The 17,528-nt window shown below is 47.2% G+C and overlaps 1 protein-coding gene across 51 annotated transcripts in view; it reads left to right on the top strand.

The window, feature by feature from the left end:
* The window catches only part of Garnl3 (GTPase activating Rap/RanGAP domain-like 3), a 144,242-nt gene that overhangs the window by 53,549 nt on the left and 73,165 nt on the right, over positions 1-17,528 (top strand). For 48 of the 51 annotated variants that reach the window (XR_015683290.1, XR_015683288.1, XR_015683289.1 and 45 more), the window contains 1 exon segment: positions 9,143-9,217. Coding sequence is in view for 21 of the 51 variants with exons in the window: in NM_001430653.1 (NP_001417582.1) it covers positions 9,143-9,217 (75 nt within the window). In the remaining 30 variants the exon portion in view is untranslated. 51 annotated transcript variants of the gene reach the window in all.

Genomic DNA, 17,528 nt, shown 5'->3' with positions numbered 1-17,528 from the left:
ATCAAAAAAGAGAGCGGGCATTTCCCACCCCTCCGTGCCCACACAGCTTCCCTTTTCCGACTTCTGGTTCACTCTGTCCCTTCTCACACTCTGCTCAGCTTCTAAACTGAGGATTACGCCCACTTCAGTTTCCTTTTACTTTGTATGAAACAGTCTTGCTGTTTTGCCCAAGCTGGCCTCACACTCCTGATCCTCCAGCCCTGTCCTCCCATGTGGCTGTAAAGACAGGCAAAGACAGGCAAGCACAATTGCCCCTAGATTTGCTGTTTACGTCTTCAAAAACTGTTTTGTTTCCTTTCCCCCAGGAAAGCCCCTCATCATCCATCTGAGGTTCCTGGGAGCCTCCTGTCTGAGCCACGAGAATGGGCTTTGTGTGCTACAGAGCTGGCTGGGATAAGGACAGCATGTCCTCTGCTCCCTCAAGGAACGTCTGCTTTGCTACCCTTTTGTTTCAGCTTTATAGTAAAGAGTTGTTAAAGCACACATGCTTCCACTTTGTTTTTATGATTGGAGGGCACAGGGCTTCATGGCTCTAAGTTACAGGGTTGTTATATTGTTTTTCTTCCTACAAAACCCTCAAGCAACACCAAACAGCTCTTCAGACCTTGTATCTTCTGCATTCAGAATATCCACCCAGCCCCCAGACATCACTGGCCTCTTGGGCTGGAGCTTCACTGATCCAAGCAGCTGCACAGCAGCTTATACAAAGCTTGCTCGTAACTTTTAGCATCTAGCTGGTGTCTGTCTTGTAGTGGTCTGCAGAGGGGAGGGGCAGGCAGGTCCCTTTCCTGTGCTGATCTGATCCAGCAGCTCTGGAAGTTCCATAGAACGGTGGCTTTGGTTGGAAGAGGAGTATGGGAGTCGTGTTTGCTCAGCTCCTACCACAGCTGGAGAAAGTGCCAGCGATCTGGAGCCACTTTTCTGTATGTCTTCCTTTCAGCTTGTGAGTAGTCACTGTTCGTTAACTAGCCATACTACGGAGAGACCGAACGGACTCCTTACTGCATCCCCTGATTAAGCTTGTTAACCTGCATATCCTTGTCACCAACTCTGGAATACAGAGGTCCTCTCTTGGTCCTGCCTCCTTACTTGCTCCTTTGGAGCATTTTCCAGCAGCGTATGCCTGCAGCAGCTGACCCTCTTGCAGATTACGCTGCATTTCCTAGGTGATGAAACCACGACGCCATTGTGTCTTTTGTGATCCCACAGATAGTTTGTTCATGTGATTTCAGGGCAAGTACCCTAAAGAACAAATGATCTCTTGGCCCTAGGCCTATTAACTGAAGATCTGTTGAGCCTGACAAAGCAGCATTAACAAGATGGCCAAGGCCACGAAGCTGTGACTTCTGTCAGACCCTTGGGCTAACACCTTCCCTCTACAAACTCTGACCCCAATATCTGCTGCCAATGTGGATTCTACAAGTACATAGGGGGGCCAGGGTACCCTCTCTCCCAGCCTGCTGAATCGCACTTGGCCTGCCTGCTGTAAGCCTGGTAGTAGTGGAGCTGGGTACTGCACAGAGAAGCTTCCTTCTTGCTTCTCAGAACATCCTCTGGCCAAACGTCTTTCTCAGGCTCTTGACCCCTCAGCCCTGCAGAACTCTTTACTGTTCCTCCAAGCTCTCTTTGTGAGTGGTTAGAAAAGAGCCCTCCCCCCATCTTGCCTACTGTTTTCTCGAAGAAAAACAGAGGTGCTAGCAAATAGGACCCTTGTAAATGAAAAGATCACCCCAACTTTTTAAGTACTTGTGTATGGACACAGCAAGCACGCTGAGGCAGTCTCCTTGGTTTCTGTCACTGTACTGTGAGCTCCAGGCTAACTGGCCTGTGGCCGGTGATTCTCTTGTCCCCCTGGAATCTCTCCATAGATTCGAGGATGCCTTAGTGAGACACCAGGATGCTAAGCTCCCTGACTGCCAATCTTCCCATATTGCAACCTTGTTTCTTGTCCCAGCAGAGCAGGACCGACAACAAGGAGACAGCCAGAGGGGACCCCTGCACCCCAGAGCATGTCTTTACCCCTCCCTGCATGCAGTGCACACAGACAGGAAGTGAGGCACAACAGAACAGGAGATGAACCACACAGCACCACACGCAGCTGCAGCATGGCTCCATCCAGCCACCCTCCTGCCTGTTCCCACCCTTTTCTTGTGTGTATTGATACTGCGGAGACAGACCCCAGGACTGAGCCACGCTGCAGACTCTGCCCTTCTACCGATTCAAAGCTAAAACCTTATTCCCTTCTGAATACTTTCTAAGCAAGGTATGTGTATAGGGTGTGTGTGATTTGCGTATAAAACTTCAAAGGAGTCTGCTTTCTTGACCAATGTTTACAGTTTCATAAGCCTACGTATATTGAAAACCATTTCTCAGAGGTCCTATACTAGAATAAATTGTATTAGAGTTGCAGAATAAATTGCATTAGAGCACTGGAACCTTCCAAAGCTCCCTCAGGCAGAGCAGAGCAGGTCTCCATTTCCTGACCTCCTCTAGACAGCACCCTCGCTGGCTTCTGTTGTTGTGGCATTTAACCAGGTTGGGTTGTGATTTATCTGTTTATACGCCTTTGTCCCTCTCACATGCACCCAGTAGCATCGGGGTCCTCTAGAGCAAGAACTGGGCTGTGTTTATCTTTGTTAATGCAGCAGTCAGTACAGGTCCTGACAATGTGCTCTCCCCATTTCTTTCTGCCAACTATGTCAATGTTTAAACAGGTTTTCCAAGATTTTGAATCGAGCATTACGGCACTTTGATCAGCAATACATTCCTTAATGCTTTAATAGCAACCGGAAGATCTTAAGTTAACCATTATCACAATAGCATGTAGTGTAGTAGTATAGTATTGTGTCGTGCCTACCATGTCCAGGGACTATTCTGGGCTCATTAACTGTTTTTCATTACTGAGTTCTCTCTGCACACTTAGATGCAGATAGAATCTTCATCTGGTTTACCCATACATGGTACTTTAAAAAAAAAAATCTAAGTAGCCCAGGCTAGTTCCAAACCTTCCATGTAGCCCAGGCTGACCTTGAACTTGAATCTCCTGCCTCCAGCTTTTGTTGTGCTCACTGTAGAGATGTGGAACAAAGATGGACTCCCCTACCCTGCCCTCAGGTACAGAACCAACAGAAGGAAACTTGGACCTGAGCCGGTCGCCTGGCCCTTACAATCTCCACTTACAAGGAAAAGAGGGGAAAGATGAAACACTATTCTTAAAGATGTTCTTTACATAACCTTTTGGAAATTTGTTTTTTTCTAAGTGTAATATGTTCCTAGGGTTGTACACTTGAAGGCCAAGGGCACAGTGCAGGCCGGACAGGAACCATGAGCTGCCGAGAACAGAAGTCACAGCCCTGAGAATCAGAGCCACTAAGCATAACAGAGAACGCTTTTGGTTTTGAGGAAATACATATTTGCATTAATTTTTAAGAAAGTTGTCATTTAATTACCTTTAATATGAAACTAATAACATTTTTACTAGATGGTATTTAATAACATATTTCCTGTTTTATTTTCTTTTACATTAATTTTTAAATTTTGCAGATGGATATTGTTTACATAGACTCTTTTTCTAAAATCAAACATGTAATAGATACATTGAGTCACTTACCCTGATTAGCAAACTCTTCCCTAAGAAAGTGGCCCTGCTTTCTGTGTCATTGACATGGCCCTGACCCATCTGTGTCGTCGCAGTGTGTGGGCACTAGGCCCTCTTCAGAAGAGCCAGTCCACCTCTGTGGTAGTGTCCTGACAGCTGACGTCTTTAGTTTTTACAGTTAATATTTGAATTTCTTTCCCCTCTTGATTCTGACTGTTTGCCCAGATAGCTGTCTGTCTCATTAAAATTAGCCTTTCCTTTTAGGGACCATATTTTCTTCTCTTAGGCGGGGTACATCTGTCTCCTTTAAAAGCAGGATTTCACTGTAATCAAGGATGGTGCTGTGCTCCTCCTGCCTCAGTTTCCAAGCTGAGGTGATAGGGGTATCCCACCTTACCCACGGGCCCTTTGCTTTGTAGTGGCCACCTCAGGCTGTCACCTCTCTTCCTTCTCATCCTGCATTTTGCTCTCTGACTTTTTCCTGGCCCCTGTGCACCCTGCCCTGGCTGTGCTCCATGATTCCTTGTCGTATCTTCTGGAAGCAAATGCCTCAGTTCCTGTTCCTCCTCCTTGTTTAATCACTTCAGATATGAGTTTTCTTGTAATTAAAATATCTGTGGCACCGTATGTTGTGACTGCCCTCATTGTCACAACCTAATAATCTGCTACTCCTCAAGTGTAGGTGTTGCGTTCCAGTCGCTTTGCTCTTCACACTGAGTCTCCCGTCCCATTGCATTATAATGAATAGGATCTACACAGTTTTACAGCAGTTTCCAGGATACTTTTCTTATATTGTCTTTATAGGGTTATTCGTGCTACTGTTCAATGTTACCTTCATATTTTGAGCTGAAAAAATGTGTTGAGAAGTTGTACACTTATGAGCAGCTATAGAGGAACATTCTTGTAGTCCCTGCACTCACATGGTTGAGGCAGGAGGATCATAAATTCGGAGATAGCCTGGGCTACATAGCAAAGCCCATTATGCTCTTTATTCTTCAAATACACATGTTCTGATGCTTCTGGTCAGTTTCTGTGTTTTGAATGTGGAACTTACTTATTTCCTCCCTTACAGACGGAAGAACAGTGAAGCAAGATCTAATGCGTTCATTTCCCCTCACACCCAGCTGGCTACTGTGAGTGACTGGTGGCCAGGCTCCCCACTCAGGTTCAGGGTGATTCTCCCATCTTTGTATGGGATTCAGTGGTTCTGACCTCTGGGGTTATTGCTAGAGTTAAGGAAAGGGACCGAGAAAAGGCATTCCCCTCTTGAGGGTGTTTCCATACAAGCCACCCAGGACTTCTGCACACCTGCTGATGGAGACAATCAAGTCAGGTGATCAGCTACCTCATGGGAAATGCAGTCCAGCTCTGTGTCCAAATATGACTATGGCATCATGGAAGGAAGTGGACCTCATAGCACATAGACCATTGTGCCCCTAGGATGGGTTGGAAGAGAGGTCTTACGGGTTTGAGCTATGGGCATCCTGATGGTTCTGGAGGATACCAAGTCCAATCCTTTAACAAAATGCTTAGTGTCGATTTTCTGTGCCAGGTTTTCTGTGCTTTTAATAGGCCAGACCAGATGTCTGTGAGGAGTAATTAGATAAGGAGGGCTACCAGGCAACAGCGTTTCTACTGTGCTAAAAGACTTTTCTGTAATGTTGGGGGTTTTGGTCCCTTAGTTATCTGGGGCACTCTGCTTTTCATCATCCAGTGTGACAGTCTCTGTAGGCCCTAGACAGCTATAGAATGGGGACAGGGCAGGCCTCACTGGGACTGCCACTGTGCATCCAGCCTGCACGTCACTAGCACAACCTCCTTCCTAGCCAGTGCTCCACCTCAGTCTGTCTGGGAAGGCCCTCTAGGACATGCCAGTGGCATTTGTTTAAGCCTCCAAGAGTTTATCAGGGACTCCCCAGGCTGACTTCCCCCTGTGCTGGTTGACTGGGGTTGCATGGCCCTTCCTTCTCTTTGTCCTTTCCCATGTGGTAACCAGTAGACTATCTGACATTTTGCACACGAGTAACGAGCCTACTGTGCCTTCCAGGGATCAACTCCATCTTCCATAGGCTCTCAGCCTCCATCTGTTGTTTATAGACACCCAATAAATCTCTACTCTACAGCACACAGTGAGCCTAGCTCTGCAGATGCTGTGGTGGCCACAGAGGAATGCAGTCACTGTCCTCATGGAGCTTAGTAAAGAACAAAGGGTGTGACCAAGGAGAGACCCAGTGAAATCAAGTAATCACCGGAAAGGACATAAAACACAGCTTTGCTGATTGGCCTTTGCCCAGGCAAGAGGTCAGAGAAGGCATCTTGAAGCAATAGGAACTTGGGTAGATTGGGAAGAGAACAGGAACTTGTAAATGAGGGAAGAGGAGAGACAGCAGGGAGGTGGGACTGTGGGTCACAAACATTTGGGACTTACCAGGTCCTCCAGCCACTGCATGAAAGCAGGGTTGGAAGGAAGCAGGGGTATATGAGACTAGGTCAGTTAGGGGGCAGCCGCAGCCAGGCAGGTAGGGGTGAGAGAGTCTTCATCTGAGATCTGAGTTGTCCCTTTCTGGATTTCATGACCCTGAGTTCAGAGGGCACACACTCTTTCCCAACTATTAAATCATGAAGTTTGTTCTTCCTTTCTTCTCAGACTTCCGAACTGAGACAAGCTTTATGCCCCGTGTCCTAATCTCAGCAAAGGGAAAGAATGCGCTGCCTGTGCTTGGCAGTGTTGGGGGCGTAGTGGGAAACACTGTTTATGTTCATTCTTGGATATGTGGGTGAGTCACGAATGGCATCAGCTCCTCTCCCAAGTCCTCCATGAGGCTCACATGACCAGGACATTACCAACCCAGATTTCAGGAGTAGCAAGTGAGAGTGAATGGCCTCTGCCCTTCCTCTACCCACGAGAGACATTGTGAGCTGACCGTGGTGCTCTGCTCCTGCCGTGTCCTGATGTGACGCCCAGACACTTCATCCCAAGTCCCTGCTGCAGCCTGGAGCAGCGTCTCCATGCTCATGGCCTCTCTGCTGTTCTCTGTGCTGTCCCTGGACCCTAACCTTGTCTTTCACTTGCACTTCATTACTATTTTGTGTGTTTGTGGGGAGGGGGGACACATGCCATAGTATATGTGTGGACAGGAGCCCAGACAACAACTCTGTAGAATCTCTTTTTCTCCTTTTGTGTGCATTCTGGGAATCGAGCTCATTACCAGGCTGGCTCCCCCCACTGAGCCATCTCTTAGACTCTTTCACCCACAGTTAGAACTGGCCTCAGAGAAGGTCAGTGCACAAGCTCCCCTTCCCTTCTTATCCCACCTGCAAAGTGTGTGCCCTGAGCACCCTCCATTTTTATAGCTTGCTAGGAAGACTTGTGGAACTCACTGACAGAGCTGTTAGCACACTTTTGTGACGGCCAAAAGGACACAGTCAGCATAACAAGAATCCATGTGAGTCCCGCATAGAGCCCCAAACGTCCTCTCCATTGGAGCTCTGGCTTGGATGGCTGTGATGCTCAGAGCACTGGCTGAGACCTACTGGCTTCCTGGTGGGTTTGATCATGGGGTTGACCTTAGCCCTCAGTCTCTCCAGAGGGAAACTAGCATGTATGACCTAAACCCCACCAACTACACATTACTTGACAGTACGACTTGAAGCTCTTAAGAAAAGAGACACCGTCACTCAAAATAGGGACTCAGACCTCTGTTTGGACAAGGTGAAATTCCATTGCCCACTCTTTGCTTTAAGACACTGTGAGATTGTACACTGCCAATAGCCAGCCATAGACATAGACACCCTCTGTGTGTATCCAGAGGTTAGTTTGTAGGCAGAGGATTGGTAGTACACCCTGGGCTTGTTAGGTGAGGTGATGCTTGGAGGATAGCTGCCAGCTTCTGAGGCCTGGCTGCCACCATCACATCTAAGCTCTGCTTTTGTCAACTAGACATGCAACCTTAGCTGTGATTTCTTTTTAACCCTTTCCTCATTAAAACTGAGATTAATGCTAGTGCCTACTTTGTGTTGTTATTACAAGGTAAATGTATGTGTTAGGGGCTAAGAATACAAGGTATACAGGAGCACGTAATAAAGGAAAACTGCATACAAGTTCACATTTGGGTTTTTGTTTGTTTGTTTGTTTGCTTAATGCATTTGAGGGTTTTGCCTGCATGTATGTATGTGCACCACATGTATACCTGGTGCCCCCCAGAAGCTAGAAGAGGGTGGATTCCCCTCGTACTGGAGTTACAGACATTTGTGAGCCGCCATGTGTGCACTGGAAACTGAACTTGGGTCGCCTGCAAGAGCATCGAGTGGTCTAAGCATGAGGCCTGGCCCTCATGTCCTCTTTGTTTCTCATTTAGATTTTAGCCAGTATATTGGGTGCCACGTAAATACCCAGTATCTGTGGAGGACAGAGGAAAGCATCAGATCCCTTGAAACTAGAATCACATTTGCTTGTGAGCTACCACGTAGGTGCTGGGAATTGAACCCAGGTCCTCTGCAAGAGCAACAGTGTTCTTAACTGCTGAGCCATCTCTCCAACATACCCCCACCCCCACTACCCCTTTGTGTTGTGAAACAGAATCTCACTGTATCCCCAACTAACCTGGAACTCTCTATGTAGACCTTGAACTCAAATATACCCCTGCCTTCTATTTTTATATTTACCATGATAAAAATATTCCAGTCTCTTTTTCAGATCCTTTAATATGGTGGGACTTGCTTGGGTGGGGTGGTTCTGAAAATGGATGCTTTATTTCATACCTTCATGTCTTTTAAACAGGGGTGAGAGTATGAGGTAGCAGTTGTAAGAGTTGTATTCTGGTGTGGAAAGAGCCTGAGTTAGAGGGGAGAAGGACACCCCCCGAGAGAGGCAAATGTGTTCTGATACATTTGGATGTGGACATTGTTGGCAGACCTTTCTATAACCTGCAGGGAGATTTTAACAGTTGAAAAGCCTAGATACACCATTGTCCCACGTTGCTCTGAGTAGGCTGGAAGGGAGCTGTCTTGAGAGCAGCTTAAGGACTGCTGGGCTGAGCTCCAGTCTGCTTTCTGCTCACTACTTCCCAGCGTCGAGCTCCCTAAAGGCTCGTCTATTGGCAAGCTGCACACAGCTGGCCCTAAAAGGGCCACATTGGCCTTCCAGAAACTATTTAAAACTGAACGAAGCCCGAGAGCTTTCTCTGGTGGCTATGCCTTGAGTTTGTGCCAGCCACTAATTGTTCTCTAGGCTTTTCTAGGAAGGTGGCTAAGCTTGGGGCTTAGCTTTGAGGTCTGCCATCTGCGAGCTGCTATCTGTCCACATGTGCTGTGGATCAGGACTGTTTGTCCGTGGATCGTAGCTTTAATGTTTTTCAGTTTGGGAAAATGTTCCATCTAGATGGGACTTGCTCTCAGGCTCCTAGGGCTTTGAGGCTCCCAGAGACTGTTTCTAGGTTGTGCCCACCAGCTAGTGTTGGGAGATGGGGCTGCTTTGAAAAAGGAATCACAGGAACTTTGCAAATGGAGGCCCGGGTACCTAACTGAATGTTCTTTTCCTCCTAGCTCATCTCTAGTGATGCAGATGGAGCCATCCAAAGAGCAGGAAGATTCCGAGTGGAAAATGGCTCTACAGATGAGGTAGGGATGCTCCAGTTCCTGTATCACCAGCAAGCACTCAGCTGTGGCAGGGGACAGAGACCCCACAAGTACAGATGAATTGTCTAAACTGAGCCCTGGAAGGGACAGATAAGAATTTTCCAGAGCTTTGAACAAAGCAGACATGAAAGGGAAATACCATCATGGGATCATAAAAGGTGCTGATAATTTCACATATTCTTTCAAAGATCATCATAAAGTCAAGCAGACTTTGTGTGGGCCTGGTCTACCCACAGTAGCCAAAGGGAGACTCACCGCCTCTTTAAAGAATCTCAGTTTCTCTAAGGATGAGACCTCCTGCTCCACATCCTCAGAACTCTGGACGCCAGGTTTGCATGCACCAGCATGCCAGTTCGTGCATGCTCGGTATTGAACTCAGGGTTTCATGCATCTTAAGCAAGCACTCTGCCTGAGCTTCGTCCCCAGTCACACAATGTAAACTTTCAATACATCTATATCTCATGGAGTTATCAAATAAGGGTGATTAGCATACCCAAATAAAGGCATTTTATTTTATTATAGTTTGCAGTGCTGAGAACAGCCAGCCCCAGGGCCTCATTTGTTCTAGGAAAATGCTATACCACAACGCTGCCCTCACGACCCGGAGCCTTTTAAATTGATGTCCTCACAACTTAATGCCGGACACTGGGTAAGCGTCACAGAGCCACAGAAGCAGCAGACCCAGCTGTTCTTACTGGAGGTGCTCTGAGAACTGTCAGCCTCCTCTGTGTGGCAGTCGAGCTCAGGAGACTGTGGCCGCCATGCGAGGCAGCATCAGGGCGTGGTGGAGATGACGGCTGCAGGGTTTAAATCCCAGCCTAGCACTAGTGTGACTTACTGTCTCTGAGTCAGGTCTCTGCGAATAGGGTCAAGACGTTCCTGCTCTGCGGCACCTGGTCTCGCTGCCGGCGGTTTGTGTTTTCTACTTAAGCACCAGGTTTTCATAGTCCACATTGAGTGTAATCTCATTAACACATCCCACAATTACGAACTGTCAGGAGTTTTGTGACATCTTGATTCTGTCACCTGTCCTATTAGCTCCCCCACTGAGCAGCTTTGCGTCTCCTTCAGATGAGCTTGTCCTGCCATCTGTGTGCTCATTCCAAATATTAATTAAAACGAGCATTGCCCTGGGTGGACCACGGGGGACTCCCTCCCTGCTCCCTCTTATGTCAATTAGTCAATGGCAGAACATCGGGAACAGCCTTCCAGCTCTTCACACACTTACCTTTGTCAGCACGAGGAGGTTGTGTACTGTTTGGGGATGTGAAAATCCTGTCTGGGGGAGGAGCGGTTAATAATGAAGAGTGAATCATCTGGCTAGCAATTCCTCTCCGGTATTGCAGCCATACTTCAAATCAGGGAAGACCCAGAACAACCCTCATTTCTATCCTAGAGACTGATTGCAGGTTTCAGTCCAGCTGCACACTGGCATGCTTAATTGCAGAACTGTGTTCTTTAGATAGAGTGAGGTTGGACTAGGGAAGTGCCCAGGGGTAAGAGCACCTTCTCTGCAAACATGAGCCCAAGTCCTAACCACAAGCACCCATGCCAGAGCCATGGCTGCATGTGCCCGCAGCTCCAGCGTTAGAGGGCAGAGGTTACAGGTAGATCCTGAGGTCACCTGGGGCCCCTGCAGTCACCTGCACTTAGATGCATATCCCCACACACTGCACATAACTGAAAATAATTTTAAAAATAATCTTTAAAAACTATGTACCTCTGGAGAGTAACAATGAGGTGGGGCCTCAGTATCTTAATTTATTCATTTCTATGCAAGCTACGTATTTTACAAGCCTCTAGTCGATGGAATTGCTGTTTGGGTCTTAAATTTTTGTGTTTGATTTTGAGTTGGGGTCTTACCACATAGCTTACTCAGTTTATCCTAGAATTCTGTGTAGCCTATGGGAGCTTTGAACTCATGAGCCTCCTGCCTCTACTTCACATGTGCTGGGATTACAGATGTGTGCCACCATGCATACTCAAGTGTTTAACAGGAACAAGGCAGATCCAGCTGTTCTCCATAGAGGTTTTTTAGATTTTTTTTCCTTTTCCTTCCCTCAGCCCTCGCTTCCTTCTTTCTTTTGAGCTCATTTGCCTCAGCCTAGCTATAATGTGTGTAACCTAGGGTGGCCTTAAACTGATCTCCCTGCTTCCACTTCTCAAATGCCAGGACTTGAGGCCTGTGCCATCGTGCCTGCTTTCTGTGGTTCTGGGGATGGGAGCAGAGCCACCACCCCACCTCACACCCTCGTGGCGTGCTCAGCAAGCGCTCTACCAACTGAACTACATCCACAGGCCTCAAGGCATTTTCTTTAATGAAAAAACAAGTGTCAGTATAATACGTACCCCTACTGTGTGTATAATGTGTGTACTCGTAGGTACAGTGTGTGAATGTATAGAGCATGTGTGTGTGTGTGTGTGTGTGTGTGTGTGTGTGTGTGTGTGTGTATATGTAAACACGTCTTTGTTTTTTGTTTTTTGTTTTTTTTTTTTTTTTTTTTTGGAGCTGGGGACTGAACCCAGGGCCTTGCGCTTGCTAGGCAAGCGCTCTACCACTGAGCTAAATCCCCAACCTCCACGTCTTTGTAAATATATAACGAAGACCGAGGAGTATTCAACCCAATTTTGTCTCATGGTTTTACTGTGGGAAAGAAGTGGATTGGCATGTGGAATATGGAGAAGAAAAGATTTGCAGTTTTGTCTGGTCTCACTTTTTTTGCTTATGTTTATTTTTATAATTGTAACGCTTCAATGTTCATTTTTTCTGTGGCTGTGCTAACATCTTAGGACCAAAGGCAGCTCAAGGGAGGAAGTGTGTTTTGGTTTATGGCTCCTGAGGGGAAGAGTATGTCATGGTTGGGAAGCATGGCAGTGAGCAATAGGCACTGTGGCAGGAGCAAGAAGCTGGGAACTCATGTCCGCTAATGCAGGCAGCAGACAGAGTGAGAGGGGAATGGGACAAGGTTGTGTCATGTCAAGGCTTGTTCCCAGACACATACCTCCTCCATCCAGGCTGCACCATCCAACACTCCCAAATAGTTGCAGATTCCTGGTCTGTGGGAGACATTTCCCACTGCAGTCACTGCCACTGTGATTTAAAAACAGAGAGAGAGAGAGAGAGAGAGAGAGAGAGAGAGAGAGAGAGAGAGAATCTTTAGAAGGAAACAGTCCAACCTGCCTTGTCCTGGTGTTACCGCGAAGTTAGCCTGGGAGGTGAAGCTAGTTAAATGCATCCAGCCCTCTGTCACCCCTACCATGGAGAGGACTCTGAGGACTCACAACCATAACATAAAACTGGTCTCATTTGTAGCCTGAATGTATGTGGGGATTTCCTGTCAGAAGACAAATATTTGGAGACATCCGAGCAGAATCAGGTATTTTACATGGGTTTTGGTTAAATTTACATTGCTAGTAGGAGCATAAGGTGGTGAGTCTTCTTTTTTTTTTTTTTTTTTTTTGGTTTTTTTTTTTTTTCCGGAGCTGGGGACCGAACCCAGGGCCTTGCGCTTCCTAGGTAAGCACTCTACCACTGAGCTAAATCCCCAGCCCCTGGTGGTGAGTCTTCTTTGGAAGTCTATCTGGCTATCCCGACTGAAACCGAGTGCCTGAGAGTGTGAGTGTCCACCAAGGAGAGTCCTGTTCACAGTGACGTCAGGTGCATACAGCCGAAACATCCAACCACAGGACAGGAGTGCCTCGCTCTTGGGATCCGTCCTATGGGCCAGATGGAGGTGAAGAAGTAAGTCACTGCACCAGTCACAAGATGACACAGCACTGAAGGGTAACCAGCCTGGCTTAAATGAATGCACGTGAGAGGGTTTCCCTCACGTGAAAGTCCAGCACCCGTGGTGAGAGAAGTCTGGAGTTGGCTGTGATCGGGTAATGGTTGGGGAAATGAATGGTGGGGCTGTCCAGAAGCACTGTGTCTCAATCTAGGCCGTAGTTCCGAGGCTGACCCACATAGGAAACCATTTGACTTTGTCCTCCTATTCACCCTCTGTTCTCATCAGAATGCAGAGCTCATTTCTGTGGGTCCTGGGCCGAGGGCTTTGCTTCGTTCTCCATTTCCTTTGTCATTCCTATGTGCACTCAACTCTCCTCACTGTGTGCATTTAACAGGAAGAAAAGGCGTCTCGTTCTGTGAGACGGACAACTTTTGGGTACTAGCCCCACCACCCCCTTCCATTAAGTATTCAGTGAAGATACAAGTGAAATAACTCTTCCGTCCTTAAAACAGCGACCTGACCCTTTCCAGCTGGCTCAGTAGGTACACAGAATGTCACTGCTCACAGCCCCGCCTCTCGCTGGATTCTTCTGTTCCTCAGTGTCCATGCTCAGTCCTGGGGTACGCAGGGAGGGCATGTGGGGTCCAACGCACAAACATCAAAGGTTCTGGCAGTTAAGCCTGTAAGCCCCTCTCAGAGTTTTGTTTTTAAACGCCTAAAACACAGACTATGATAAAGGGAAAACATTTTAAAGATAATGTATGGTACAGATACATGGGGTTTTAATATATTAGAGAGCTGAGCCAGCATCAGGTTTCATAGGCTCTGTAATGGTAATATAGACCATTGCTTTTCCAAGGCCAGAATGACCTGCATGCTTGTTCAAATGCAGGAGGGCCTGGCTTTGGTCTTCGGGACTGAAGGGAGGTTGGGGAGGAAGAAGGGAGGAGGAGGGGAAGAAAGAGAAAACGAAGGGACAAAGTGGAGAAGATTCACAGGCTCCACCCAGAGAGCTCTGTCAGTAGCAGAGCCAAAAGCACACATTGCAGCGCATTTGAGGAGCACTGAGCTAAGGCTCTGCTTAAAAGAAACGGCTCTAGCGTCTGCACCTGGGCCCGGAAGCTCCAGAATTCTGCCGGGGCCTGGGTCATGGCGTTCTCAGAGCTCTGTGGAGTCTGAGTGACTGAGGCCAGCTCCCTAGCCTGGGTGCCCCTTTGTTGAGAAGGTTGTGACCTGCGGCTGGCCAGTGTGCCCTAGGATCGTGCCTTAGCTGTATGTACCTGGTTGCATAATGGAACGGTTTGTGGAGCATGTGTGCCGCCAGGGACTCGTGGTGAAAGACAAGTGACTGCAGACAACGAACCACGCAGAAGCTCTCCAAGGAGCACAAGCCAACCCGATGCTGCTCCTGAGTCACCCCAAAAGGTCAGGACGAAGAGGAGACACCGTGAGGTGCTCACGGTTAACCTTCCAACAGGGAGTTTATCCAGATGAGCTGAGGACGAGCCTGCCCCACGTGGTGTTCTGGCTGGGTTTGTGAAGACACATCAGACAGCCATAAGACAGAGAATGCTTTACTGAAAAAGCAAGGAAGGGAGAACATGACGTGCTTCAAAATGCCAGTGTCACGGAAGACAAAAATCTGAGAATGTTCTGAAAGGAATCTAAATGAGACCCAGCAACAAAATGCTCATGTGCCAAAGCTGGGAGCTTTCATCAGCATTGAGCACGGTGACAAGTGTGGAATACAGATGACAATGTATTGTATAGATGTTAACCTTGGGGAACTGGTAAAGCTGAACTGACGATGTGCCTCAATGGTTGAGTGCCTGCCTCGCATATAGAAGGATCAAGGTTCAAACCCCAGCACCAAGGAAAAGGCTATGTTCTAGTTCTATAAGAAAAGGCCGCTTTTCCTGAGAGCTATACACTGAAGTGCTTAGGGATAAAGAGCTTTTCCTTGTGCAACTGAGCCTTCAGTGGCTCAGGAGGAAAGGTGTGCTCTGGGTGGATGGCTCTGTTGGCAGAAAACCTGTACAAATGAGAGGACTGAGTTCAGACCCCCAGCACCATGTTAGAAGCCAGGCACAGCAGCAGCAGGTGTGGGGTTTAGAGACAGCTGGGGCCCTGGAACTCACTGTCTGGAAAGCCTGGCCAATCCGTGAGCTTCAGGTTCAATGACAGGCGGGGTAACGTCAACCTCAGGCCTCCACATACACAATACACCTGTTCTTACTCTTACAGAATTGTTCTTAGAGTTAGGTAAGCTTAAAATCACTCCCAAATAACTATTTATATATGTATAAACACAGTTTTGAGGGAAAAATCAAGAAAAAAATCTTAAGACAAAATAAGAAACTTTAACTGGATAGTGGTGGTGCACACCTTAATCTCAGCACTCAGGAGGCAGAGGCTGGCTTATCTCTGAGTTCAAGGCCAGCCTGGTCTACACAGCAAGTTCCAGGACAGCCAGAGCTACACCCAGAAAGCCTGTCTCTGAAGAAAACAACAAACTGTTAACCTTCAGTTTTACTCCCAGGACACAAACAGTAATGTAATTGTTAAGATTTTAAAAACAAGCAAAACCCACATAAGACCGGAGGAGTTTCAGCCCCAGCTCTGCTGGCCAGCAGCACACGCTTGGGCAGCATTCAGTTTCCTCATAAACCTGTTGGTTCCAGACAAAGGCAGCGGGAAGGTTCTGCATGCAACTTGGCATTTAGAGCACTCAACAGATGTCAGGATGCCCAGAGCTGTGGCACAGACGGCTTCCTCATTCACCTCACGAGGCAGTGTGAGCCTGAAAGCATGGCGGAAACACACAGAGCAGAGACCAGCAGATCCCCTCAGGAACAACCACGGCACACCCATCCCCTAAAGACCAGCGGTCAGTTCAGAGGACACATCATGACCAATAGGGAGGTTCAGCAATCCAAGACCCCTTCACCATCAGAAGCGCTATTGCGGCATGGCCTTCTCCTCCTTTAAGCTAGTCTGGATCTGGCAAAGAAAAAAGTCTGAAAGCCTCTATGTAAGTTCAGAATTGAAGAGAACTTTAACATGGTATGGACTGATCACAACTATCTAGAAAGTCACCAAGGCATGTCACGAGTCACATGTCACAGAATCACAACACATGTTCTAGATACTCTGTATCCATGACATGATGTAAACTCCATAGAGCTTCTCTCCAATAACTTTTAACACAGTCTCAGCCTGGCCATCAAGACCCACGTGTTCACAGTGAGAAGATTTAATGTCATGAGGATAGGGGAAGAGGAGCTAGAGAGACAGCTCGGAGGGGAAGAACTCTCACTGCTCTCGGTGAGGACCCAGGTCCAGTTCTTGGTACCTACATGGCGCTCACAACTACTTGAAACTCCAGCTGCAGGAGATCTGATGGCCTCTTCTGACCACTGTGGGCATTTGTGTTCACATGACACGCACAAGTTCACACACACACACACACACACACACACACACACACACACACACACAAATGAAAAAAAAACAAATGAATCTTTTATGAAAATAAAATAAGTGACAGATCGTTCAATAATTAGATCTGGGTTAGTTGACACAGAGTTAGTGAAATTGATCTTTGATAATATGTATCCACCTGGTGACAGTGAAGCATGCGAGAACGTGTATAAGACGACAGTGAGCAGATTTATCAGTAATGAGATGGGGAGTCTCTCTAATGCAACACGGACACATTAGACCCACCCGATGCAGACCTGAGGAATTTAGAACATCCCTGAGGCCAAAGTTGCCATAAACAAGTTTGAAGTAAAAATTTATTTAGAAGAAATAAATGATTTGCACTGTGTCTCAAAGGTTTCAGAAGTCATTTTTAAAATACTATACAATACTCAGGGAAACAAAAGATATAATAGGTATCCCACAAAACAAAAATCATAAATGACCAATAAATATGAAGAAATTGGGATAAGGCCATTATCATTTGAGTAGGTTAATTCTCAGGGGAGTAAGTGCCTAATAAAGAAGTGGGTCGGCAAGACATCTCAGTGAGTAAGGATGCTGGCTGCCAAACACAGACGGCGCGCAGTGAAGGATGGGAAGGAGGGTGGCTCATGGTTTAAGAGTATTTGCTGCACAACCCTGATATCCAGGGCTTGGATTTCGGCACCTACTAACCAGACAGGCACCTGTGAATGACAGGAGGTCACTGCAGAGTGCTGACTTGCAGCCTACGTGAGAAAAGGCAAGCTTCGTTTTCAGGGAGAGAGCCTTCCTCAAATGCATGTGCGTGCACGCGCATGTGTGTGTGTGTCCCTATACCTTGGCATTTCTTAACAATTTAATAGTAAAGATGTAATCTTAATGTGTTTATATTTGAATTCCTTAATCTAATCGATCGACTAAACATTATTTCCACTTAAAAACTGATAAGCCAGGTGTGGTGACACACGCCTTTAATCCTAGTACTTGGGAAGCAGAGGTAGGAGGGCTCTGCGAGTTCAGGTTCAGCCTGGTCTACATAGTGAATTCCAGGACAGCCATGGCTTTGTAGAGACACCCCGTCTCAAACAAAACAAAAACCC

Source organism: Rattus norvegicus, chromosome 3 (assembly GCF_021556685.1).
Source record: "Rattus norvegicus strain SHRSP/BbbUtx chromosome 3, alternate assembly SHRSP_T2T, whole genome shotgun sequence".
In the NCBI taxonomy this organism is placed as follows: domain Eukaryota; kingdom Metazoa; phylum Chordata; class Mammalia; order Rodentia; family Muridae; genus Rattus; species Rattus norvegicus.
The sequence above is the reverse complement of the archived record's forward strand: the minus strand, read 5'-3'. Positions and strand labels throughout refer to the sequence as shown.